The sequence below is a fragment of the Castor canadensis genome, chromosome 10 (assembly GCF_047511655.1).
Source record: "Castor canadensis chromosome 10, mCasCan1.hap1v2, whole genome shotgun sequence".
NCBI classification, from domain to species: Eukaryota; Metazoa; Chordata; class Mammalia; order Rodentia; family Castoridae; genus Castor; species Castor canadensis.
The window spans coordinates 55,193,208-55,219,511 of NC_133395.1; the positions used below are offsets into that span (position 1 = coordinate 55,193,208).

General features: G+C 35.2%; 1 protein-coding gene across 4 annotated transcripts in view; it reads left to right on the forward strand.

Moving 5' to 3' along the window:
* Naa16 (N-alpha-acetyltransferase 16, NatA auxiliary subunit) overlaps positions 1–26,304 on the forward strand; it is a 71,210-nt gene that overhangs the window by 7,738 nt on the left and 37,168 nt on the right. For 3 of the 4 annotated variants that reach the window (XR_002212398.2, XR_002212399.2, XM_020163808.2), the window contains exons 2-8: positions 1,753–1,837; positions 4,077–4,181; positions 5,780–5,937; positions 8,115–8,249; positions 18,503–18,656; positions 20,409–20,528; positions 22,853–22,948. Coding sequence is in view for 2 of the 4 variants with exons in the window: in XM_020163808.2 (XP_020019397.1) it covers positions 1,753–1,837; positions 4,077–4,181; positions 5,780–5,937; positions 8,115–8,249; positions 18,503–18,656; positions 20,409–20,528; positions 22,853–22,948 (853 nt within the window). In the remaining 2 variants the exon portion in view is untranslated. The remainder of the gene's footprint in view (positions 1–1,752; positions 1,838–4,076; positions 4,182–5,779; positions 5,938–8,114; positions 8,250–18,502; positions 18,657–20,408; positions 20,529–22,852; positions 22,949–26,304) is intronic. The other variant, XM_074043311.1, reaches the window with a different exon arrangement.

Here is a 26,304-nt window from a genome sequence, read left to right on the forward strand (position 1 = left end):
ATGCAGCACAGCTCCTTTTCCTAAGTTGTTTGCTTTCAGAGAAGTAGGAAGCAGGTTTCTCTTATTACAGCGTTATGGCTCTCCCCGAGAACTGTTGCTCCACCTCCTTGTTTACCACTAGATATAAAAGACTGGCTGAAGGAAGACAAGCGGTTTTTTGATGAGGGATGGATTGATTGATGGGTTTTTTTTTTTGATGGGAGTTTTCATTGGCTGCCACTGTCATTGTTGTGTCTCCACCAGAACAGCTTTCTGCACTGAGAACTTTATACATAGGCTTAAGAAAAGCTAAAGAGAACATAGGACAGTGTAAGTCTAAGGACTGAGACTTTTAAGAGTTATGCTAATGTAGTTTTTAGATGCAGCTGCTGCTGTTTGTCTGCAAGTCTGATGGCCAAGGCTTTAAGAGAAATTAAAGAAAACATGGGACAGAGTGAGTCTAAGGAAAGAGACTTTAACAAGTAGAAAAGAAGCAAGGTTTTAAAGAATTGTAAAGGAGTAAGGCCTTAAAGAATAGAGAAGAAAAGAAGCAATGAGGCTGTTGTGCATTTCCATTCCAGCTTTATGCCTGTCTGTGTCTTCTATTGTTTGTCCTTTCTGCATCTCCAGTCGCCCCCAGTTAGGTCAGTAGGACCAGGAGCATGAGAAAGCTCTCTACAGAAATCCCGTCATTTTTGGCAATATGGATGGAATTGGAGATCATTAGGTTAAGTGTAATTAGCCAGGTACAGAAAGACAAGTACACATGATATCACACATACGTGGGATTTTTAAAAGTTGTTGTCTTAAAATTGAGTAAAATGTGGTTATCAGAGGAGGGCAAGAGTGGTGGAAACAGGATAGGGAAAAACTAATCAATGAGTACAAACTTACAGTTAGTTAAGAGCAGTAAGTTCTGGTGTGCTATTGTACAGTAGAGTACTATAGATAACAATAATGTACTGTGTATTTTAAAAAGCTAGAAGAAAGGGTTTGGGAAGTTTTCACCATAATGAAATGACAAGGCTGGTGGAGTGGCTCAAGCAATCAGGTGGCAAGACAGCCTGCCTAGCAAGCTTGAGGCCAATGAGTTCAAACTCCAGTGCTGCCAAAGAGGGAAAAAAAAAAAAAAAAAGCGACAAATGCTTGAAGAGATAAATGTGTTTGACCAGATTTAAACATTATGCAATATATACATGTATGAAAATCCTTTAATATTAATATATACAGTTTAGTGTTTTTATATATCAGTTTTTAAATAAGATGACAAATTTTGTATAGACATAAAGTTTGTTTGTAAGTGGTTGTGTTTGTGTATAGAGACCTTGGTTTCATTCTTGCAGTAGCAAAAGGCTTTTAAGGGAGTTTCTTGTGTTTTTCTGCTGTCACATATTTTGCTTTTGAATTTTTGATTAAATTCTGTGGCAGTGTTGATTGATAGATTCCTTAACTGTATTTTTTCTTTATCTCCTATTAAAGTAAGAATGCTCAGATTCTGAAACAGTTTGGCAAGTAGATAACAAAGTATCTTCATGTTATAAGGGGTATAAATTGATTTTCTCTCGTGTTTTAGAACTAATTTTCGATCTTGAATTTAAAATTTATATGAAGCAATGAAAAGTTGCTTTATTGCACATTGATTTTATAAAATAACTTAACTTTTTTGGGGGGTACTGAGGTTTGAACTAAGGTGCTTGGGCTTGCTAGACAGGTGCTCTACCACTTAAGTCATGCTGCCAGCCCATAAATAACTTTGTTCATATTTCTTTACAGAAATGTTACGAGCAGAAGCAGTACAAAAATGGCCTCAAGTTTTGCAAGATGATTCTTTCGAATCCAAAATTTGCTGAACATGGAGGTATTGTCACATCTGTTGAGAGATTGCTTTGGGGAAATTTCACTCCCAAATCAGACAGATAGGGTTCTTAAAAATGAAAGAATGTGTCCTAAATTCCAAGATTTTGCAAATCTCTTTTGAGTGCATAAATATTTGACATTGTTGGTTATGCTTCATCTGAGTCTTACTGTAGACTACTTTTATTATGCTTCTGTATATGTAAAGTGTCTTTACTTTTTAGACAAGAAAGTTGTTCAATTGAGGGAAAATTGGATGAGGTATTATACAGATCTAATAGTTCCTCTCTGAATGTTTGGGAAGTATTTCAGATTTTGGAGTTTTCCAGATTTTGGAATATTCACATGGGTTACCAGCTGGACATTTCTAATCCAGAAATCTGAAAGTTTGTTTTTGAACACCCATTTAGCCCTTTGGTGCTTGGAAAGTTTCAGATCTTAGAGCATTTTAGATTTTGGAGTTTGAATTGGGGTGCTCAATACATACCACTATTTTTACAGACCTGATTTCCTCTGTTATTTTGAATAGAATTTAAGTTTATGCCTTGGTTTCCTGTGTATAAAATTAGGGAAATAATCGCAGTATAGAAATAGTGTGAAGATACAGTTAACATGTATTTTATTCTTTCATAGATATGTTTTCTGTATATCTGCTGACCTTTCTGTATAAACCTGGCACCATTAATCTACCAATAGCTTGTGTATATTGAGTTGTTTTTCTGTGCACTATTGTTGTTAACATCTATATTTGTATATTTCATCCTTTTTCTCTGGTAACCAGTGTTAGTTAAAAGGATCGGGTTAGACGTACCAATTATGGTCCCATAGCATAGCAAAGCTAGTTGAGGTCTCTTGAGTATTAGACTTGGGTAACTCTTGAGATCATTTTATTGGGAAAATAGACTGACCCCGCTTACCTTTCTAAAAATGTATAAAAGATTCTTTGAAGGAAATGAAAAGAAGTTTTTGTTTCATGGAATTTTAGGAATTTAAAGCTTATATTCAAACTTTATAGCATGGAAACCCTTACTCAAATGGAGATTGTAGAAAAATTCAAAATGTAAAAGAGATGAAAGATGTTTGGTTATTGGGGTCTAGGCTGCCAGATCACTAATTTATGAAAACTATGTATTGTTTCAGTTTAATTCCAATCATTACTCATCTTCATCTTTCATTAACTTTCTAAGATTTTCTTGGGTTACCATTCTAATAGTATGGTGTTTTGCTCTTGAAATGCAAATCAATATTAATTGACTTAAGTCTAATTAGTTGAGAGAAATTTGCTGCCAAAAATGAAATCTGTTCCAATATTGAATAAGTTTATTTTAAAGTTATGTATATCTCGTTATTAAGGCAAATAAAGGGTTTTTGTGAGGTGTAAATTAGATTATGATTCATTAGAATTTATCAAAGGGGAAAGCTAAAACAGCTGTTGTAGATTTAATTCAACAGGATTCAAATGTCTGCTTTGCTAATTTTTTTAGCAGGGCAATATCAGTCTCCTTTATAGAGTCTTCTAAAGAGTAGAAAGTTTTAGTAACTTTTCTAGCTTAAGAAATTTTAGAAAAGAACGTAGGCTAAGCTTTAAGCAAATACTTAATCGTAGTTTTACTTTTTGTACACGGAGAGAAGTTCTTTTTTTATTTTTAGTTTTTGTAGTATTAGAGTTTGAACTCGGGGCCTTGCACTTGGTTGGCAAGTGCTCAACTACTTGAGCCACACCACCAGCCCTTTTTGCTTTAGCTATTTTTCAAATAGTGTCTCCAATTTTTGTCCAGGGTGGACTGAACCGATATCCTCCAATTTATGCTTCCCATATAGCTGGAGGAACATGTGCATGCCACCATGCCTAGCTTTTATGACTTTTTGTCTGGGTTTACCTTGAACCACAATCCTTCCAATTTCTGCCTCCTCAGTAGGTAGGATTTATAGATGTGAGTTACCATGCCTGGCTTTTTTTTGTGTGTTTGTGACAGTGTCTCACTGTGTAACCTAGATTGTCCTCTAGCTTGCTGTGTACCCTATGCTGACTTCGAACTGGTGGTCCTCCCACCTCAGCCTCCCAAGTGCTGGGATTACAGGCATGCACACCACACCTGGCTGGAGAGAGGTTCTGAGATTAAAAAGATGAATAATATAAGCCTTGGAGCAGTAGTAATACTTCAGATCTGAAACATTAATATATTGCTAAGAAAGTAATTTGAATATTTCATTTGTAAATAGGGGTTAAAATTATTTTTCAGAGACTTTGGCTATGAAAGGATTAACATTGAACTGTTTAGGAAAAAAAGAAGAAGCATATGAATTTGTTCGTAAAGGACTTCGTAATGATGTCAAGAGTCATGTCTGTATCCTTTTGCAGTAGTTACATAATTTGTGTTTTCATTTACTCCTTTTTTTCTAATTCAACTTAAAAAACTACTAGAAAATTTAATGAAATCTATGTACCCATTACCCAGCTTGTAATGTTGATAATTATCAACATTTTGTAATGTTAGCTTTAACTGTTCCCTATCCCTTGTTTATTGTAGTTTAAAGAATATCTCTATAAAGTGTGTGTGTATGTGTGTGTTTACTTCATTTGTTCCTAGTGTTGGAGAATCGTTAACTTTGATAATTATATGTGACCTGAAACCCATTTTTTTCTTAAAAAATGAAGTTATTGATACTTCCCTATTATTTGAAATACTGACTTTTGGTTACATCTATATAAAAAAAACTTTGTGTTTCTCAAACTTTCTTTTAGAAATTTTAGAAGGAAAATTTAAAAAGAAACCTAGTTTAAAACATGTTTGGCTAGGGGCTGTAGCTCAGTACTAGGGCACTTGCCTTGTGATTCCCTACTAATGCAAAACAAACAAACAAAGCCGGTTTTATTTAGTATTAAGAAAGATACCAGCTGAGTGCTGGTGACTAACGATTGTAATCCTAGCTACTCAGTAGGCAGAGATCAGGAGGGTCTCAGTTAGAAACCAGCCTGGGCAAATAGTTTCAGAGGCCCTATCTCAGGCTGGTGGAGTGGCTCAAGTGGTAGAGTGCCTGCCTAGCAAGTGTGAGACCCTGAGTTCAAGCCCCAGCACTGTTTAAAAAAAAAAAAAAAATACTGGTTTTTCAGTTTGATTTCTGTTTACAAAGGGACATAGCTTTTACTTCACTGAATCTTTATAATTACAGTTTTCTTTTGGCTAGTAACCCAGTATGTAAAAAAAAAAAAAAAACCCTACTTTTTAACAGTGGGTCATTGAAATTTCTTTTCGTTTCTCTCACCCAAGTATATCTTAGAGACTTTTCCTATAGTATGCTTGTATCTTAGTTTTTTCACTTAGTATTAGTAGTGATATCACATAATTAGTGTAGGGTTCTCTCAAAATACTAAATACTTATTTTCTTATCCCAGTGCTTACCCCAGAGTGAAGAGAAAGGGCATGTAAGTATGATAGTTTTGTCGTTGTTTTTTGCTAAGACTTTATGATCAACTTATTTTTTGTGGTCCTTAATATTACTAGTGAATTAAGTGACGGTTACATATTATTTGAGAATTGGTTGACTATAAATTTTATGGGATAATTGCAGTTTTTGTGTAAGTGAATGTTGAGGTTGCTGGGGTAAAATGTGAGGGGATAGAAGGTAGAAAAATTTGAAGAATTTTGCCAGGACTTTACTAAAGTTGCATAAAAAATATTATTGAAAATTTCAAATGTACAAAAGCGGAGAGAATTGAATTTTGAACCCCTGTTGCTCATCAGCCAGCTTTAACAATTTAATAACTGTCTATCAAGGCCGATCTAATTTCAGCTTTATCAACTCTTACTGTTCCCTCCCTCTGATCCCAGGTCATTCTGAAACAAATGTCAGGTAAAATGTCATTTTGTTAAGGTTATATATGAGAGATTATAGCATAGTTTGTTGTAGTGTCTGTGAATGTCTCTATTCCTTAACATAATAGGTTGGCATGTATATGGCCTCCTGCAGCGTTCTGATAAAAAATATGATGAAGCTATTAAGTGTTACCGAAATGCCCTCAAGTTAGATAAAGATAATCTGCAAATCTTGAGGGATCTCTCTCTGTTGCAGATCCAAATGAGAGATCTTGAAGGCTACCGAGTAAGTACTTTAATCTTAAATGTACTTTCTTTTTTCTTTTTTTTTAACAAAAGATTAAATTTAAAAGCATGTAAATTCAGAACAAAGTGAACATACATTAGTAGTAGAATGGGAAAGTTACATGGTCCTACATTAATAGTTAAGGAACTTCATACTTTAGCATCAAATAAGAATAAACTAATCCTTTTTTAGGAGCTAGAGTATCTCTTAATTGCAGACGCTGTACTAGGTTTTTTGTAGGGTTGACATTTATAAATTTGATGAACTGGGTTTGACATTCAATTTTTGTAATTGAATGCTAAAGATTAATTAGCTTTCTTATATTATAGGTTAGTATAAAATGAGAGGATTGCTAAAAATCAGTTTTTCTACAGGTCAGATCTGTTTAGACACACATCTTCAATTTTCTGTGAGGCATGTCCATGTGCATACTCTACTTTGTATTCTAGAATCAGTATGCCCACTGTAGTATTCTCTCTGTTTTTTATGTGAAAGAGCCACTAACTCTTAACAGTTTAAATAAATAATTTACTTCTTACTTTTGCTTTCTTAATGCCATGCAAGTTCTTATACTGGCTGCCTACATTTCAGCAGTTTCAAGGGCTCTGCTGAACTTCATAATGGCACCATTCTTCCAAGTGTATGGGTCTTTTCAATTGTGCATAACCTGGGTGTGTGTGGTAGGAGTTAAAATTAGTTATCTTTAGGAATAAGACAGAAATTAGGGGGAGAGGGAGGGAGCGGAGTGGGTGGTAAGGGAGGGGTGGGGGCAGGGGGGAGAAATGACCCAAGCATTGTATGTACATATGAATAATAAAACAATAAAAATTTTTTAAAAAGACATAGAAATTAAGAATATTAGCAAGATAATGGCTGTTAAACTGGATTATGAAACAAAGTACATTAAAAGAGCTGGGGTGAAAAAGGATCTGTGGAACTAGAGGTACTGGTGTTATCAAAGAACAAAGGTAGGTAGGAATGTCACCAAGTGAGAATGTTGACAGCATAGAAGCTGTGATTAGAGAAAGATATCTGAATTTGTGACATGAAGGTCTAGGGTGTGATTATGGGAGTGGGTCCTTGAAGTGGACTGGAGAAAATCATTGAAGATGAGGAAATCTTGGAACTAAGAAGATAGTTTATTAGATGGGTGACTCACATTAGTGTTGCATTTCCCTAGGATAATGACAGGATTTAGCAGAGAGAAGAAAACTGAAGCAGACTTCAATGAAGGGAGTGGAGTGAAAGAAACGACAGTGAAAATAAAGAATAGAATAATATAACAATGTCATCTGTTAAAAAGAACCAGGCACACATGAGGGTAGAGGTGGCTGTATCATTTTGTAGTAATTACGGTTTTTAAAAAATGTCTGAAAAGTATCTCTGTGGCATATAGTATGGATAGATTCATTTGACACTTATGCTAACCATTTAATAACAGTCATGGGATTTAAATGCTACTTTTTCCAGACTCCTTTTTAGTTAATGTTCTTCACGAGACAGTTTCTCTAAACAGTGGCACTTGCTTAAAATTTGGAGAAAGAAATGAGTTGTAAGAGGTCTGTGTAGAGAGGTTGGATTTTCTACAGGGAAGATACTTTGATTCTTCAGGAGCAGCCATGGTGGAATTTCTAGTATTTTGTCCCTAATATTATAGGAGTTATCTGGTACTGAAAGTGTTTCTGCTAGAAGAATCCAGTTAGTATTTGAGTGTTTTCCCTGACTGATGTCAATTCTATTTTGGAGACCAATTATAACAATATAAATACACTGACATTTCATGTAATTTTTAAGAATCTAGTATAATAAAAAACTCTCTTAATCTTTTTTTTTTTGCAAAATATTTAATTAAATTTTATAAGAAGACATTTTTGTTATATAAAAGTAAAATTTTATAAGGCAACCCAAAGGCATGGGCCCCAAGGGCAAGTTTTCAGTGGTAGCCTTTTAATATCTTACAGGGTATTAATGTAATTGATACAGAAACTTGAATAATTTAAGTGAAAAACATAAAATATATTCCTATCATTCTGATCTGACATTTGTTGACTGAGTTCATTAGAAAGGTATTAAAGATGTTAGATAACTTTCTTAAAATACTGATGAAATATAAATATTTTAGAGAAGGTTAGAAAAGTTAAGATAGAGAATAAAAACTTTTTTTTTTTTTTTAAAAGGAGACAAGGTACCAGCTTCTTCAGTTGCGCCCAACACAACGTGCTTCCTGGATTGGATATGCCATTGCATACCATTTGCTGAAAGACTATGATATGGCACTCAAACTCTTGGAAGAATTTAGACAAACACAGCAAGTAAGAACTGCATTTTAATATTCTACCTCTTACAGACTAAAATAGTTGACTTCTAAATTATCCCATCCTCCAAATTTGAGTTAGGCTTTTGAAGCCTATGGAAAAACTTGAAAATTTTTCTGGAATAATTAGAAAAAGTTAAAATGTAGTATTCTTACAAAATAAATAATGTAAAAATTTTTTAATGTACTATAATATCAACAATGTTCAAATAGATTAACAAAGAAAATATGGGCTGGGGATAGTATAGTGCTTACCTAGCATGCACAAGGTACTGGATTTGATGCCTAGCATGCCACCCCCCAGAAAGAAAGAATGTAAAAATAAAAATAGTTTTGAAGTTGTGGGACTATTTTTCTAAGATATATATTACTTGATGTGCCTGGGGATATAGCTCAGTGGTATAGAACCTACTTAGCATGACCAGAACCTTGGGTCTGATCCTCAGCACTGCCAAAAACAAATAAACAATAATAATCTATATAAATAAACAACAGATACCCTATATAATTAAAATAAACAACAAACCCTATATAATTTTTTAACATAAATGTATTTTAATATGTTTATATGAAAAATACAAAAATGCAAAAGCTTATACTTGTGTATCATCAGATAAATTAAATATGTGTTAACAGCCGGGCACTGGTGGCTCATGCCCGTAATCCTACCGAGGAGGCAAAGATCAGGAGGATTGGGGTTCAAAGCTGTCTTGGGCAAATAGTTTGAGATACCCTCTTTATAGGTTCTCTGGGCTTGAACAACTTCTATCCTGCTTCACTTATTCTACCTCCCAGAAACTTGTTGAAATCTTATCTGTTCTGTTGATTTTCATGGACTTATATATTTTTACATTTTCATTATTATTATTTGTAAAAAGGCCATGGTATGTTGCCCAGGCTAACCTTGACTTTATGGGCTCAAGCGATCCTCCTGCCTCAGCATCTTGAGTAGCTGGGACTATAGGTGTGCAACTCGGCTCTGTATTTTTAAAATCTGCAACTATTTTTGCTTATTCTCATAATGGAAAATAAACTATGTGGCAAGTTTGCCCCTCCTTACTTAGATTCTTAGCTGTTTATCTCACACTAGAGTTTTCTCTAGGAGACCAGTTCTTTGTCATTATCCAAAAATCAAGTCCTAGCCAAAAGAGAGATTGTATCATATTCTGTGGGCCTGATAAAAACTCTTCCCTTGTAAACACAAAATTATTACAGTTTGATGGTTACATTCAGGTAGTGTTTGGGATTTTCTTAATTTTTAGAAGCAGCTCTATTAAAGTATGATTTGCATACTGTAAAATTAACCTGTTGAAATTGTACGTCTCGTTTTTTGGGTAAGTTTATAAAGTTGTGTATTCTTTGCCACAGTCCAGTTTTAGAGTATTTCATCACCCCAGAAACATTCTCTTATGCATATTGCAGTCAATTGCCATTCCTGTTTCTGCCTTAAGCAGCCTTGAGCTGCTTTCTATCTCCATAGATTCACATGTTTTGAGCTTAAATAAGGGCAATCAATCATAATGTAGTGTTTTGTCTTGGGTTTTTGTGTTAGCAAAATGTTTCTGAGATCCCTCCATATTAGAGCATGTTCATTTCTTTTTAATTCTTAATACTATTTCATTACATAGATAATACCACATTTTATTTATTCATTCGTCGATAGAACTTCAGCTGTTTTCAGTTTGGATTATTGCAAGTAATGCTGCTCTGAACTTTGTGTCCAAGCAAAGTGTTTGTGTAGATATACATTTCTCTTGGCTAGATAGATAGGAATGGAATGGCTGGTTGTATGATAAGTATGTATATGATTGTCAACTTGATTAGATTGAGAAGTACCTAAGAGATTAATGAAGCAGATTTCTGGGTGTGTGTGAGGACATTCCCAGAGAGGATTAACTAAGGGAATAAGACCTACCCTGAATGAGGTGGCACCATTGTTTAGACTGGATTCTCCATGGAATAAAAGAAGAGGAGAAAGCCAATTTGAGCACAGGCATAAATATCCTCTTTCTGCTTCTTGGTCGCTGTAAGGCAAACTGCTGTGAACTCCTCTTATGGACTGATACATCTGAAACTGTAAGACAAAGTAGTTCCTCCTCTATTGTTGTTTTAGTTTTGAGGCAGTATCTTGCTTTGTAGCCCAGGCTGCGCTTGAATTCCTGATCCTTCTCCCTCAGCATTCTGAGTGCTGGGATTATAGGTATATACCATGCCCAGCTATTATATCCTTTAAATTGCTTTTCTCAGGTATTTGGTCACAGCAATAAAAAGCTAATTTGTTCAGTATAACTATTTCTTAATAAACTGCCCAATTTATTAAGGAAGTTTTCAGGGAGAAATCCATTTTATATTCCCAAAGTCAACATATGAGAATTCCAATTTCTCCACATCCCCAACACATGCTATTGTACAGTTTTTTTTTTTTTTTTTTTTTTTTTTAAGGAGGAGGAAGGCAGTACTGGGGTTTAAACTCAGAGCAGGGGCTTGGAGGCAGGCCTTTTACCACTTGAGCCATGCCCCATCCTTTGTCCAGTTTTTCCATAAAGATATTTTAGTGCCTGTATAATAATATCTTTGTTTTAATTTGCATTTTCCTAATAGCTAATGACATTGAGCTTTTGTTTTGGTTTGTGTTTTGTTTCTGAGATAGCATTTGCTAGGCAGGTGCTCTACCACTTGAGCCACACACTTAGACCCTTTTGTATTTTTTTTTTTCCGGTTCTGGGATTTGAACTCAGGACCTACACCTTGAGCCACTCCACCAGCCCTTTTTTTGTGAAGAGTTTTTTCAAGATAGGATCTTGCAAACTCTTCAGGTTGGCTTCAAACTGCAATCCTCCTGATCTCTGCCTCCTGAGTAGATAGGATTCTAGGTGGGAGCTATGGCACCCTGTTCAATTTTTGGAGATAGTATGCTAGCTTTGACCAGGCTGACATTGAACAGTCAGTCCTCCTCCCTCTGCCTAAATAGCTGGGATTACAGATGTATGCCACCACACCCATTTTTAAATTGGGCTATTTGTCTTATAACAACAAAATTGTAAGAGTTTCTTATTCTGAGTATAAGCTCCTTATCAATTATATCATTAGCAAATATCTTCTCATAGTTTGTTACTTGAATTTTTACATATTAATAGTGTCTTTTGAAGAGGAAAAGTTTCACATTTTGATGAAGTTCAGCTTTTTTTTTTAATTTTTATTTTTTTATTATTCGTATGTGCATACTATGCTTGGGTCATTTCTCCCCCCTGCCCCCACCTCCTCCCTTACCACCCACTCCGCCCATTCCATCTCCCCCCAACCCCCTCAATATACCTGGCAGAAACTATTTTGCCCTTATCTCTAATTTTGTTGAAGAGAGAGTATAAGCAGTAATAGGAAGGAACAAGGGTTTTTGCTAGTGAGATAAGGATAGCTATACAGGGAGTTGACTCACATTACTTTCCTGTGCATGTGTGTTAACTTCTAGGTTAATTCTTTTTGATCTAACCTTTTCTGTAGTTCCTGGTCCCCTTCTCCTATTGGCCTCAGTTGCTTTAAGGTATCTGCTTTAGTTTCTCTGTGTTGAGGGCAACAAATGCTAGCTAATTTTTTAGGTGTCTTACCTATCCTCATATCTCCCTTGTGTGCACTTGCTTTTATCTTGTGATCAAAGTTCAATCCCCTTGTTGTGTTTGCCCTTGATCTAATGTCCGCATATGAGGGAGAACATACGATTTTTGGTCTTTTGGGCCAGGCTTATCTCACTCAGAATGATGTTCTCCCATTCCATCCATTTACCAGTGAATGATAACATTTCATTCTTCTTCATGGCTGCATAAAATTCCATTGTGTATAAATACCACCTTTTCCTAATCCATTCGTCAGTGGTGGGGCATCTTGGCTGTTTCCATAACTTGGCTATTGTGAATAGTGCTGCAATAAACATGGGTGTGCAGGTGCCTCTGGAGTCACCTGTGTCACAGTCTTTTGGGTATATCCCCAAGAGTGGTATTGCTGGGTCAAATGGTAGATCAATGTTTAGCTTTTTTAAATAGCCTCCAAATTTTTTTCCAGAGTGTTGTCCTAGTTTACATTCCCACCAACGGTGTAAGAGGGTTCCTTTTTCCCTGCATCCTCGCCAACACCAGTTGTTCGTGGTGTTGCTAATGATGGTTACTCTAACAAGGGTGAGGTGGAATCTTAGTGTGGCTTTAATTTGCATTTCCTTTATTGCTAGAGATGGTGAGCATTTTTTCATGTGTTTTTTGGCCATTTGAATTTCTTCTTTTGAGAAAGTTCTGTTTAGTTCACTTGCCCATTAGTTTTGGGAGAATTTAGTTTTTTAAGTTCCCTATATATTCTTGTTATCACTCTTTTGTCTGATGTGTAGCTGGCAAATATTTTCTCCCACTCTGTGGGTGTTCTCTTCAGTTTAGAGACCATTTCTTTTGTTGAGCAGAAGCTTTTTAGTTTTATGAAGTCCCATCTATCTCTTAGTTGTGCTGCTGGGGTTCCATTGAGAAAGTTCTTACCTATGCCTACTAACTCCAGAGTATTCCTACTCTTTTCTGTATCAACTTTAGAGTTTGGGGTCTGATTTTAAGATCCTTGATCCATTTTGAGTTAATATTGGCATAGGGTGATTTACATGGATCTAGTTTCAGTTTTTTGCAGACTGCTAACCAGTTTTCCCAGCAGTTTTTGTTGAAGAGGCTGCTATTTCTCCATCGTATATTTTTAGCTCCTTTGTCAAAGACAAGTTGGTTATAGTTGTGTGGCTTCATATCTGTGTCCTCTATTCTGTTCCACTGGTCTTCATGTCTGTTTTTGTGCCAGTACCATGCTGTTTTTATTGTTATTGCTTTGTAATATAGTTTGAAGTTGGGTATTGTGATACCTCCTGCATTGTTCTTTTGACTGAGTATTGCCTTGGCTATTCGTGGCCTCTTGTGTTTCCACATAAATTTAAAGGTAGATTTTTCAATCTCTTTAATGAATGTCATTGAAATTTTGATGGGAATTGCATTAAACATGTAGATTACTTTTGGGAGTATCGACATTTTTACTATGTTGAGTCTACCAATCCATGAGCATGGGAGATCTCTCCACTTTCTATAGTCTTCCTCAATCTCTTTCTTCAGAAGTTTATAGTTTTCCTTGTAGAGGTCATTCACATCTTTTGTTAGGTTTACACCTAGGTATTTGATTTTTTTTGAGGCTATTGTAAATGGAATTGTTTTCATATATTCTTTTTCATTTTGTTCATTATTAGTGTACAGAAATGCTAATGATTTTTCTATGTTGATTTTATATCCTGCTACCTTGCTGTAGCTGTTGATAGTGTCTAGGAGCTTTTGAGTAGAGTTTTTTGGGTCTTTAAGGTATAGGATCATGTCGTCTGCAAATAGGGATATTTTGACAGTTTCTTTACCTATTTGTATTCCTTTTATTCCTTCTTCTTGCCTAATTGCTCTGGCTAGGAATTCCAGTACTATGTTGAATAGGAGTGGAGATAGTGGGCATCCTTGTCTGGTTCCTGATTTTAGAGGGAATGGTTTCAGTTTTTCTCCGTTAAGTATAATGCTGGCTGTAGGTTTGTCATATATAGCTTTTATAATGTTGAGGTACTTTTCCTTCTATTCCTAGTTTTCTTAGAGCTTTTATCATGAAATGGTGTTGGATCTTATCAAAGGCTTTTTCTGCATCTATTGAGATGATCAAGTGGTTTTTGTCTTTACTTCTATTAATGTGGTTTATTACATTGATTGATTTTCATATGTTGAACCACCCCTGCATCCCTGGGATGAAGCCTACTTGGTCATGGTGAATAATCTTTTTGATGTGTTGTTGAATTCGGTTTGCCATTATTTTGTTGAGGATTTTTGCATCAATGTTCATTAAGGAGATTGGCCTATAGTTCTCCTTTTTGGAGGTGTCTTTGCCTGGTTTTGGGATAAGTGTAATTCTGGCTTCATAATATGTGTTAGGCAGTTTTCCTTCCCTTTCTATTTTGTGGAACAGTTAAAGGAGGGTTGGTATCAGTTCTTCTTTAAAGGTCTGGTAGAATTCAGCAGAGAATCCATTGGGTCCTGGACTTTTCTTTTTAGGGAGACTCTTGATTGCTGCTTCAATTTCATTTTGTGTTATAGATCTATTCAGGTGATTAATTTCCTCTTGATTCAGTTGTCTTAGTTGTTTGAAGGTTTGATTGTGTGTACCTAAGTTGAGGTTACTGTCTACTTTCTTGCTTTTTCTTTTCCTGTAGTTTGGTGCTGCCTGTCCTTTCATGGTTATGTTGGGTTTCACTTTCTGTGTGCAGAATCCCTTGAAGAATCTTTTGTAGTGGTGGCTTTGTGGTCACATATTGTTTTAGTTTCTGGTTACCATGGAAGACTTTTATTGCTTCATTTATTTTGAATGATAGTTTTGCTGGGTAGAGTATCCTGGGGTTGAAGTTATTTTCATTCAGTGCCCGGAAGATCTCACCCTAAGCTCTTCTTGATTTTAATGTTTCTGTTGAGAAGTCTGCTGTGATTTTGATGGGTTTACCTATGTATGTTATTTGTTTTTTCTCTCTTACATCCTTCAATATTCTTTCCCTAGTTTCTGAACTTGTTGTTTTAATGATGATATGTCGTGGGGTAGTTCTATTTTGATCTGGTCTGTTTGTTTGTTCTGGAGGCCTCTTGATCTGTATGGGATTATCTTTCTCTAGATTTGGGAAATTTTCTGTTATTATTTTGTTGAATATATTATGCATTCCCTTTGCTTGCACCTCTTCTCCTTCTTTGATGCCCATGATTTTCCAGTTTGGTCTTTTGATGGAGTTGGTGAGTTGCATTTTCTTTTCACATATCTTGAGTTGTTTAATTAATAGTTCTTCAGTTTTTCCTTTAATTACCATTTCATCTTCGAGTTCTGAGATTCTGTCTTCTGTTTGTTCTATTCTGCTGGATTGGCCTTCCGTTTTGTTTTGCAGTTCTGTTTCATTCTTTTTTCTGAGGTTTTCCATATACTGAGTCCCTTCCTCTTTAATGTTGTCTATTTTTGTCCTGAGTTCATTTATCTGTTTATTCATCGTGTTCTCCGTTTCACTTTAGTGTTTATACAGTGCTTCTATGGTTTCCTTTAGTTCTTCTTTTGCTTTTTCAAATTCTCTATTTTTGTTGTCTTGGAATTTCTCGATTGTCTCCTGTACATTTTGGTTGACCATGTCCAGTGTCATCTCTGTAAAATTTTCATTGAGTATCTGAAGTATGTCTTATTTTAAATTATTCTTGTGGGCTTCATTGGGTTCTTTGGCATAGTTTATCTTCATTTTGTTGAAGTCTGGATCTGAGTATTTGTTTTCTTCATTTCCCTCTGGTTCCTGTACTAATTTTTTGCCGTGGGGAAACTGGTTTCCCTGTTTTTTCTGTCTTCCCGTCATTGGTCTTGGTGTTGTTATTGTCCCTGTATTGTGTGCAATTAAGTATTTTCTGGCTGTAATAATAGCACTAGTGATATTTAGAATGGAAGGGTGAGAGGGGATGGAAAGCAAAGAAGTTAAAGGAAAAGGGAAAAACAATGAAGTAGAAAAAAACAAAAGAAGAAACAAACAAAAAAAGTTTCAAAGATGTAAACAGAGACAATATACTAATCAACAGTAAGCTGAAAAGGCATTAGAGAGAGAGAGGATTGAAAATAAAAAGAATAAAGATAATAAAAATAAAAAATAAATGAAAGAAAAAATGTATATATATATATATATATATATATAAAATATATATAAATAAAAAATTAAAAAAAAAAACCCTCCATGTTAAAATGCAGTGAAGTTTCAGTCTTAATAATTTTGGTGTTCGTTCCTCAGCCTCCAATCCTGGAGATGGTGCTTCAGATGTTGTTTTGTAGTTGTCTCATCAAAGAGGTAACATAAGAAAAAAAGGCAAAAACAAAAACCCACAAAGTGTCACAAGTTCAAATGCAATACTATTTCAGTAAGTTTTTCAGCATACAGGTGTAGTTTGGTTGTTGTCTCATCAAAGGTAGGAAGAGAGAAAAAAAAAAAAAAAGAGTCTGGAGACAGTTCTGTGAATGGCTATCTGCGGCTGTGGCTTGCCTGCCTGCTGCTGTCAGTCTGCTGTAGCTGGAGGTGTTATTTATGCAGATCTCTGGGATGAGCTTAGCACTCACCTGGCCCAGCAGGCTTTGTTTACTCAGAGTTCTGTGCACTGTGCCACTGCTACAATCTTTCCCGTTTCCAAGCACACTGGGGGAGGTGACACTGCACCTGCTTTCTCAGGCCTGCGTGTTTATTTACAGTTCACGTGAGAAGTGGGTCTTCTCCCCTTCTCCTGTGGAGTTTTCCTTCCTCTGTCACTCTCACAAGCTTTCCTGCTCCTGGTTGCTGGGTGCGTGCCCCCACCCGCGCCCTCTCCGGCCAGGCCTGGCTTGTTTATTTACAGTTCTGGGAAGGATTCTCCTCCCCGCTCTTCGGTGCTCAGGGCACCCCACCCTCTTTGCTACGTGTCTTTGTTGTTCTTATTGCTTATTACTCAGTTTCTCTTTTTTCCTCTTGGGGTGTGGGGTCAGTCTGTCCATGGGGCTATGCAGATCTGGCCCAGGGATGTCTGTGGAAGTACCACGTACAGCCTAGCTCACCTTGTTTGCGTCTTCCCAAGCCATCTGGGCCTGGGGGCCCTCCTGGATTCTCCATTTAATGTGATGTGAGATGCTCTGCGCAGGCTGGAGGTGTGGAGGGGTCAAAGTTTTGCCTCTTCTCAGTGGCCTTGCCTGCAAGGTGTGTCTCCAGTGTCTTTCCAAGATTTCACTTTAGGAGGTACACTTTCTGCTTCCTCCCTGTAGCCGACATCTGGGAAAAACTGTTTTTTTCTTATATACATTTGTCACAAAGACTTTTCCTGTTCTAATACGTTTATAACTTTAGCACTTTTAGGTCTCTGATCCATTTTTGAGTTAATTTTTGCATATAGTGTGAGTTATGTGTCTAGGGTCATTTTTGCATGTAGATACTGAATTGTCCTAGCATCATTTCTTCCTTCCTTTTTTTTTGGCAACACTGGGGTTTGAACTCAGGGTTTCATGCTTGCTAGGAGATGCTCTACCACTTGAGCCACTCTGCCAGTCCCCAGCATCATTTCTTGGAAAGACTACTCCATTGCATTGGTTTGGCATCTTTATCAAAAATCAATTGACTAGAATATAAAAGTTTGTTTATTCATTTATTTATTTGGTACTAGGGTTGAACTCAGGGCCTCACGCTTGCTAGGCAGGCACTCTACCACTTGAGACATTCTGCCAACCTTGTGTGTGTGTGTGTGTGTGTGTGTTTTGGGTATTTTTGAGATAGGGTCCATGAACTATTTGTCCCACTGACTTTGAAGCATGATCTTCCTACTCTCTGCCTTCTGAGTAGCTAGGGTTTCAAGGATAAGCCACTGATGGCCGACCTAGAGTTTATTTCTGTACTTGTGTTTTCCTCTTGATGTGTATGTATGATGTATGTCCTGATATCATTGTAATACTGTCTTGATTATTATAGCTTTAAGGTAGATTTGAAATTTGAAGTGTTTTTCCTTTTAACTTTTCTAAGATTGTTTTGGCTATTTGATTTCCTTTGCATTTCCATATTAGTTGCAGTGCAATTCCATATGAATTGCAACTGGGATCAGCTGGAATTTCTTGAAAAAGCTTGCTGAGATTTTATTAGAGATTATGTTGAATTTATAGATGAATTTGGGGAGGATTGCTATATTAGTAATACCATGTGTTCTGGTTCATGAACATGGAATAGAATGCCTCCATTTATTCAGGACTTTAATTTTTTTGGTATATTTTATTTTCAGTGTATAAGTTTTATTATTTATTCCTATCAGAACAAAACTGGGTTTTTGATGCTGAATGAATTTTCATTATGAATGAAATTGTTTTAATTTCCTTTTTGGGTTGTTGATTGCTAGTATATAGAAATACAGTGGATTTTGATGTCGATCATTTATTCTTTGACTTTATTAAACTCCTTTGTTCATTCTAATAATTTTTTAATAGAGTTAAAAAATATTAGGATTTCAGCCATTTTTATACTTGAGTATAGGATTTGTGACCGCTTCAGTTATTTTTAAAACTGTATTAATGTTCTGCGCTATTAATCATTATTATATTCGTAACTGCTTATGGGTTGCTTTTTTAAGCCTGTGCAAATGTCTCTCCTGAGAAGATCTGTAACAATTTATATAATTGTACAAATAAGATAATTTGTTTTTTTAGGTTCCTCCCAACAAAATAGACTATGAATATAGTGAACTGATACTATATCAGAATCAAGTGATGAGAGAGGCAAATCTCTTTCAGGAATCTTTGGAACATATTGAAACATATGAGAAACAAATATGTGATAAACTTTTGGTGGAAGAAATTAAAGGTAAATTTTTTTTAAACTATTTTTTTTGTGGGACTGGGGTTTGAATTCAGGGCTTACATGCTTGCAAAACAGGTGCTTTGCCACTTGTGCCACACCTCCAGTGTTTTTTCTTTTTCAATGGCTCCAGTTAAGGAAAAGAATCAAAATAACATGTTCTGTTCTTTCCTAACTCTTAAATAACACTTGGTGTGTATCAGGTGATATTCTAAGCACTTTATTGTTAAGCCATTATTAATTAATTTAATCCTTATAACAACCCTATGTTGTAGTTGTTACATACATTTTAGAGCTGCAGAGTATTGAAGAATATGATCCCTTATAATTGCTATAGTCTTATTGTTAATGTATAGCAGCTGAGTAAGTTTTTATTGTGATTAGTACTGATACTACTATTGATGGCAGTACTGTTTTTCAAACTGTTGATGACATGTGGATGTACATAATTAGATGTTCTGGTCCCTTTGTTTTTTTTGGGGGGAGGGGATGAGGCTTGATGGTACTAGAGTTTGAACTCAGGGTCTTGCATTTGCTAGGAGGCTCTCTGTCACTGAGCTGCACCACAGCCCCCTGATCTCTTTCTTATTCCACTACCTACAATTGATGGAAGCAAAGAAAACAAGGCAATTATTTTTCCTTTTTCGTATGTACTGCTGTTTTGTAATTAAGTCTTAGCACTGTTAGGATGCTGTTTCTCTGTCTCTTTCTTTGTTCTGTAGCATCAGTGGGAGTTGTAGTTACTAAAAAGTAAATAGGGGCTGATGGAGTGGCTCAAGTGATAGAGCACCTCCTAGCAAGCATGAGTCCCTCAGTTCAAACCCCAGTACCACCAAAAAAAAAAAAAAAAAAAAGAGTGAGTAACAAGTAAATAGGAGGCCAGGATGGTGGCTGAAGCCTGTAATCCCAGCTGTTCATGACGTAAAGATCAGGAGGATTGAAGTTCAAGACCAGCCCCAACAAATAGTCAGGAAGACCCTATCTCAATAAGCCAGGTGTGGTGGTACTACCTGTGGTCCCAGCTACTCTAGAGGCCATAGGTAAGAGAATCTCAGTCTGAGGCCAGCTTCAGGCAAATAATCCTTGAGATCCTCCCTGAAAAATAACTAAAGAAAAAGAGCCGAGGGTGTAGATCAAGTAATAGAGTGCCTGCTTGGCAAATGAGAAGCCCTGAGTTCAAACTCCACTACTTCCAAAAGTTTAAAAAAAAAAAAAAGGAAGTATGATACAGTGAGATCAGTTCTAGTTAATTTTTTTTTAATTTTTTTAATTTTTTTTTTGGTGGTGCTGGGGCTTGAACTCACCTTGAGCCACTCCACCAGTCCTTTCTTGTGAAAGGTTTTTCGAGATAGGATTTCATGAACTATTTGCCTAGGCTGGCTTCAAACCTCGATCCTCCTGATCTCTGCCTCCTGAGTGGTAGGATTACAGGGAAGAGCCACCAGCGCCTGGCAGTTCTAGTTTAAAATTTTTGCACATGGTCTCAGAACCACATTCATCCATACATTGCTAGTGAGCAGAGTAGGAGGGAGCCAAAAACAAATATTAGTATGATAGAATGTTTAAATGAAGGCTAATTTCTGAAAGGAAGCTGTGAATTAATCTGCACTTAGTTATATAAACTGTAGCCCCAAGAGGAAGGACACGTAATTCTCTTTCATAAACGTCTGTTCACCAATGATTCTTAGTGAAATCGCTGGGATCAGAAAAGTATTTCATGTTGAAGTAAAATGAATATGACTTTAAACTTAATTTTAGGGGAAATACTGTTGAAATTGGGAAGATTAAAAGAAGCCAGTGAAATATTCAAAAACTTGATTGACCGGAATGCAGAAAACTGGTGTTACTATGAAGGCTTGGAAAAAGCGCTACAACTTAGTATGTAATGATTTTTCTCTTGTACTTTAATGTTCGAAGTACAATAAAATATAAAGTTGTAATAATCATTGAGGATGAATAATTATAGCATTACATTTGTTTTTCTACGTAGTGAAATTATTTTTTTAGTAGTAAAATTGATTAAATATGGGAATGAAAATTAACCCAAATATTTACACTTAAACAATAGTGCTTACAGATAATTTTAGGTTCCCTGTCCCATTTAAAATTGTACCAATTAAGACTAACTATAGCCAGATTTGTTCGCACATCCTGAAATTCTAGCTTGCAGTAGGATTGTGAGTTCAAGGCCAGCTTGGGCTGTATAATGAGACACTGTCAAAAAAAATAAAAAAAGAAAAACAAAAAGAAACTTTAAAAAACACTAGGGTTGAAGAAGAAAATGAGCATGAGCATCCCCTTTCTGGGAAGTGTCAAAATTATTTTAATATTTTTAAATCATTAGAGGTCTGTTATCCTCAACCTTTAAATAGGAGAATTGGGCCAAAGAAAATCCTGATGAGGGTAAGTACTTTATTAGCACCAACATTAAATTACTCTCTTAATTTCAAACTAAGATAATTTGTGTAGAGTGAAACTACATTTTTGAAATTAGCCTTGACCCTTTTCAGAAATCTAGAGTGTTAGTCCAAATTTTCCCTAATATTTTCAAAATTAAATGTTGGTAGGAGAAGTTAATATTCCTAAAGTCATATATAATTATAGATAAATATGTCTTTAATCATTATGAGCCTTTTTATTTTCTTAAATAATTGCTTTTACTAAAATGATTAGAATTAAAATATTGGTTAGATTGATAATCTGTTTGAAAAAAACTAGGGCAAAAGTTAATATGCCTGAAGGTAGGAAATGTGAAATAATTACAGTTTTTCTTAAACTACTAGTTACATTGCAATAAATAATAAAACTATTTAAACACTTTAATAAAATGAATGAAAAATAATTATACTACTTTATCTTTCTAAGTTCTTTAGGATCTCTCTTCCCCCATTGTAAGTTCTGGAGCTCCAACTTGCGACTTTAAGTAGGGCATTGAAATGGTGTCACTTGTCTTAATGTTAATTTAACTATAGAAGACTTGTTATATCTGGAATAGTGGAGAAACCTTTTTCTTTTTTTAAAATAACAGCTTGTTATTCTCTAAGATTAGGAATAGATACAAGAACTACTTTTAAAAAAAATGCCCAGTACCCTTCATTATAAATTTTAGTATGAGTCCTTAATACTCTGCAAAGTCTCCAAATTGTTAACAGAAAGTGAAAATTTATTTTTAAGATATCCCAGTTTTAAAAATTGAACCACATTGGAGTGCCAAAATATATTACTTGGGGAAGAAATGCTTCTATACAAAGTCAAACGTCTCTTGAAGTTGGTGTTTTTATAATCTTAATACTAAACACTACATTTACTATGAAGATACTTTGTTTACTGGTACGAAGGTTTATTCTTATATTTCTGTGGTCTGAATTAAAATCCACTTAAAAATTTATAGTTCAAAAAGAGGTTTGTTTACTTTTAAGATTCTGCCGTAAGTTATTGCTTATATAAAATGGTCTCCCTTTGTAAATTTTGCAGTATATATTTTTCAGATGATGAACTATACTCATCCTATTCTGGATATTGATGTTGCAGAACAACGTATAGTTTATATGTAGATCTGTGTGGTACTATAAAGTTAGATGGCTCTTGGGAGGGAAGATACTACTTCTGTTAAAAGTATATTTTATATCACTTGGGAGAAATGATCATTACTTTAAAGAATCTAGGCTGATTAGGTTCTTTATAATGGAGTTTCATTCAAGATTTGAAGTGTCAAAGCAATCAGGAAATTTATTTCTTTTTTTAAACTGTAAAATGTTTGCAGTTGTGATCTTAAAACAGTTTCTTTTTTAAGGCTAACCACATTTTAGACTTTTGGAGGATATATGTAAGTTTAAAGTGTCTACATAGATATTATAAAGGAATGTTATAAAAGGATTTTCATTTTCATGGGTTGAGTGCTAAGGAATATAAGAGAAATGCAACATACCTTTGTGTGACTTGGGTGTGTGATTTGAGTTCGATACATCTGTTGTGATGAAAGAAGTATGGATTTCTCCAGAGACTGTGTTTAAAATAATGACTTACTGATTGTTATTTCACTGCCACAGAGTTTTATCTGTCATGCTTGTCAAAAATTGAGGGCAGCTTTAATATTGATAATACAGTTTTTATTTCTAACATGATTTTTAAGTTTGCTAGTGTTTTATTCGTAGATAAAAAGTTGTGATACCTTGACTCTCACACATGTTTACTGGTAATAGGCACTTTAGAAGAGAGGCTTCAGATTTATGAAGAAATTTGTAAGCAGTACCCCAGAGCAATTTCACCTAGAAGATTACCTTTAAGTCTTGTTCCAGGTAATATTAGGATATTTTTCCTAACACTTTATAAATTATTAATGCCATCTGTATTTTAAAAACTTGTTTCTGGCATGGAGTTTATGTTTACACTGATTATTTTGTGAGTAGAAGTGTTGAGTTACAAATTTTATTATGTGTATGGTAAGAAGAATGTTATATTTCATTGTAGAGCTAAATGTTTTAAATCTCATGTTATCTGTAAAAACCTATTTTTTCTTGTGTGACTTTTAAAAAAATAACCATGTTAAGGTAAATGAAATTCTCTAGAGTTGATGACAATTATATATGAGGTATTATGATTTAAGTGGTAGATGTTTTGAAGTTTTCTCTTTTTTTAGAGTATATGTTCAAAGAATGAGTTGTGAATTCTTTGTGCATGCCATAGTGTTTAAAATGAAGATGTCACCATTCCTTTGAAGCCCTCTATGTCAGTCACCCTTCATCACTGTGACAAAACACCTGACAAAATGCTTGGCTTGTGGTCTCAGAGGTTTTAGTTTATAGTATGCTGGTTCCATTGTTTCTGGGCCTATGGTAAAGCAGAGCATTGTGGTGGAGAGGGCATAGTAGAGCAGAGATGCTCGCCTCTTGGCAGCTGAAAGTAGACCAAGAGAGAGAAGAAGGGTCCAGGGACAAAGTACACTTTTCAGAGAAAGGCCCCCAGTGTCTGCTTCCTCCATGTAGGCCCTACTTTCTATAATAGCCCTTTCAGCTATGAACTCATGAGTAGAATTATGGATTAATCCATCAGTAAAGTTAGCACCCTCATGATAGAATCACCTCTCAATCTCCCCACCAGCTGGTGTCCAAGCCTTCAACACATGAACTTTCTTGAGGGGACACTTCATTTCCAAACCATAATACCCTCTTCAGAGTCAACTGCTTTCCTGAATTTTGTTTGCTATCATGCCATTCCTTTCATTTATAGAGCTCCATGTGTTGTGATTTGCTTTTTTTTTTTTTTTTTTTTTTTGTAGTACTGGGTGTTGAACCCACACTGTATGCTAGGTAGGCATTCTACCACTTGAGCTATGCTCCCACCTCTCTGATTTGCTAGTGTATTCGTGACCTTGATCAAGTTGTTGCATGTAGCTGAACTTGAATTTACTTTTGGGCTGTATGGAAGGTAGTTGAGTATATTAGCTCTTCAGATAGTTAACATTATTGATTTTATTTAAAAGAAAAACCAAAAGCCCTGATTTAAAATAAAAATTATTTTTAGTTGTATGTGCTATAGTTTGTGAATTATTATTGAGATTTGGCATTTCTTTATTAGAAGTCAGACTAGAAAGCTAACATAACTTTCAAAGGTCTCTATTCAATATATTCAATATATTTTTTAATGAATTCTCATTTACAGTGGAAATACGTGTTTAAATGATTGGATTATATATTTTTTTTATCACAAGATTCATGAAGATTAAAAAAATTTGGAAGAGAGAGGGGAGGAAATAGAAATATAATGGAGGGGCTGAACTTGTTCAAAGTACACCATGCACATGTATGGAATTACCATAATGAAATCCCCTATACTATTAACGTGCTAATTCAGAAAACTAAAAACTGTTAAAATATTTATGAAACTCAAAAAAATTTAAAAAGATGGATAATACATGTTTTATCAACAGTGTAAAAGACCATGCATAGCCATTTTAGGTAATGTATTTGTTAGAAAGATTCCCTTTACTGATTGTGTTGGACTTATATATCATTCATTTTTGCCATTTGCCACCAGAAAAGATTCACATTAACTTCTCAAAGCAAAATATATTAGGTTATTGTTTCTTTTTCTATTATTATTACTTTTATTTTTGGCAGTACCTGGGTTTGAACTCATCGCCTCACACTTCCTAGGCATGTGCTTTACCACTTGGGCCACTCTGCGAACCCTGTTTCTGTGTTGGGTGTTTTGAGATAGGGTTTCATGAACTGTTTCCCCAGGCTGGCTTCAAACTGAGATCTTCCTGAGTAGCTAGGATTATAGGAGTGAGCCTCAGCACCCAGCTGTGGTTTCTTTTTCATATCAGATTTCAGTGTATCTTAAGCAGAGAATGGTGGATTAGGCATTAGTAGGCACAATTAATAATTAGGTATTCTGGCTGAATATATCCTTTAGTCAGAATATCCCAATTTCGATAATCAATGACTAACAAGTTATGTGACTTATATTAGAATCCTGATTTTTATATCTGGAACCTGCAATGGTTTAGATGTGGTTTAAATGTGTCCCCCAAGGATTCGTGAGTTGAAAGCTTGGTCCTCATTGTGGAGATATTAAGAGGTAGTGGAACCTTCAAGAGGTGGGTCTTAATGGGAGGTCTTTGAGTCATTCATTGGTCCTTATGTACAAATACATCCTGTGAAAATTATAGGAAACTCCAATTTCAGTGTCTATACTTAAAAATTTTATAGAACATAGCTGTAGTCACTTGATTCTGCATTGCTAAAACAGCAAAATTTTAGTGTTTACTGTAGAGATGCAGAGTCTAACATTTATTATCTGGAACTTTACAGGAAACACTTGTTCTCTATGACAAGTTGGAGTTTTTATTTGTATTTAGGAGTCAAAATAGTAAAACAGGATGTGAACTGTGAGGTATAATATTTTTGTTTAGTAAGTATAAATTTTAGTTTGTATATTCAGAAAATTCTGGTTTTGAATGATATATTTAAAATTGAAAGCTGTTCTCTTTAACATGTTTGGGAACTAATAACAGAATAAAACTAAAAAAAATTTAGTTGACTCAGATGGAAAAAATCTGAAGTACCTCTTAGCAGTTTATTGGAATAGATAGGTAGGAATTAGCTTAAAACATTCATTTTCCAGTAGTGCATTTCAGTTCCACAGTTATGAATACTGTTTTTCAAAACCTGCCTTTTTTTCTTCTTCTGGTTTTATAAAATACCGAAAGCAGATTTTTCCTAGTGTTTATCAGGGAACATTAAGTCCAAGTTGATATTCGTAGGCTTGGTAAGGAAGATACTGGTGTGCTGGGATATTCTTCATTTAAATAAGTTTGGGAAACTGGGTTAAATGTATAAGTGAGATTCCTACAGGACTGTTGAGAGCTTTTAATATATGCATGTGAATTTCTAAGATGCCAGCATACTGGGTAGTATGGAATGTTTATCTACTAAGTGTTTTATGGAAGGTGCTTATTTCTCTTTTCTCTTCCTGTTCATCCTTCTAAAAATAGTTGTTTGAAACAGAATTCATATGCCATAAAATTAACTTTTTAAAAAGTGTGCAACTCAGTGTTTTAATATGTTCATGGACTAGTGCAACCATCATTACTATCAGTTTTCATTACTCTATAAATAAACCCTTAACCATTAGCAGTCACTGTTAACCC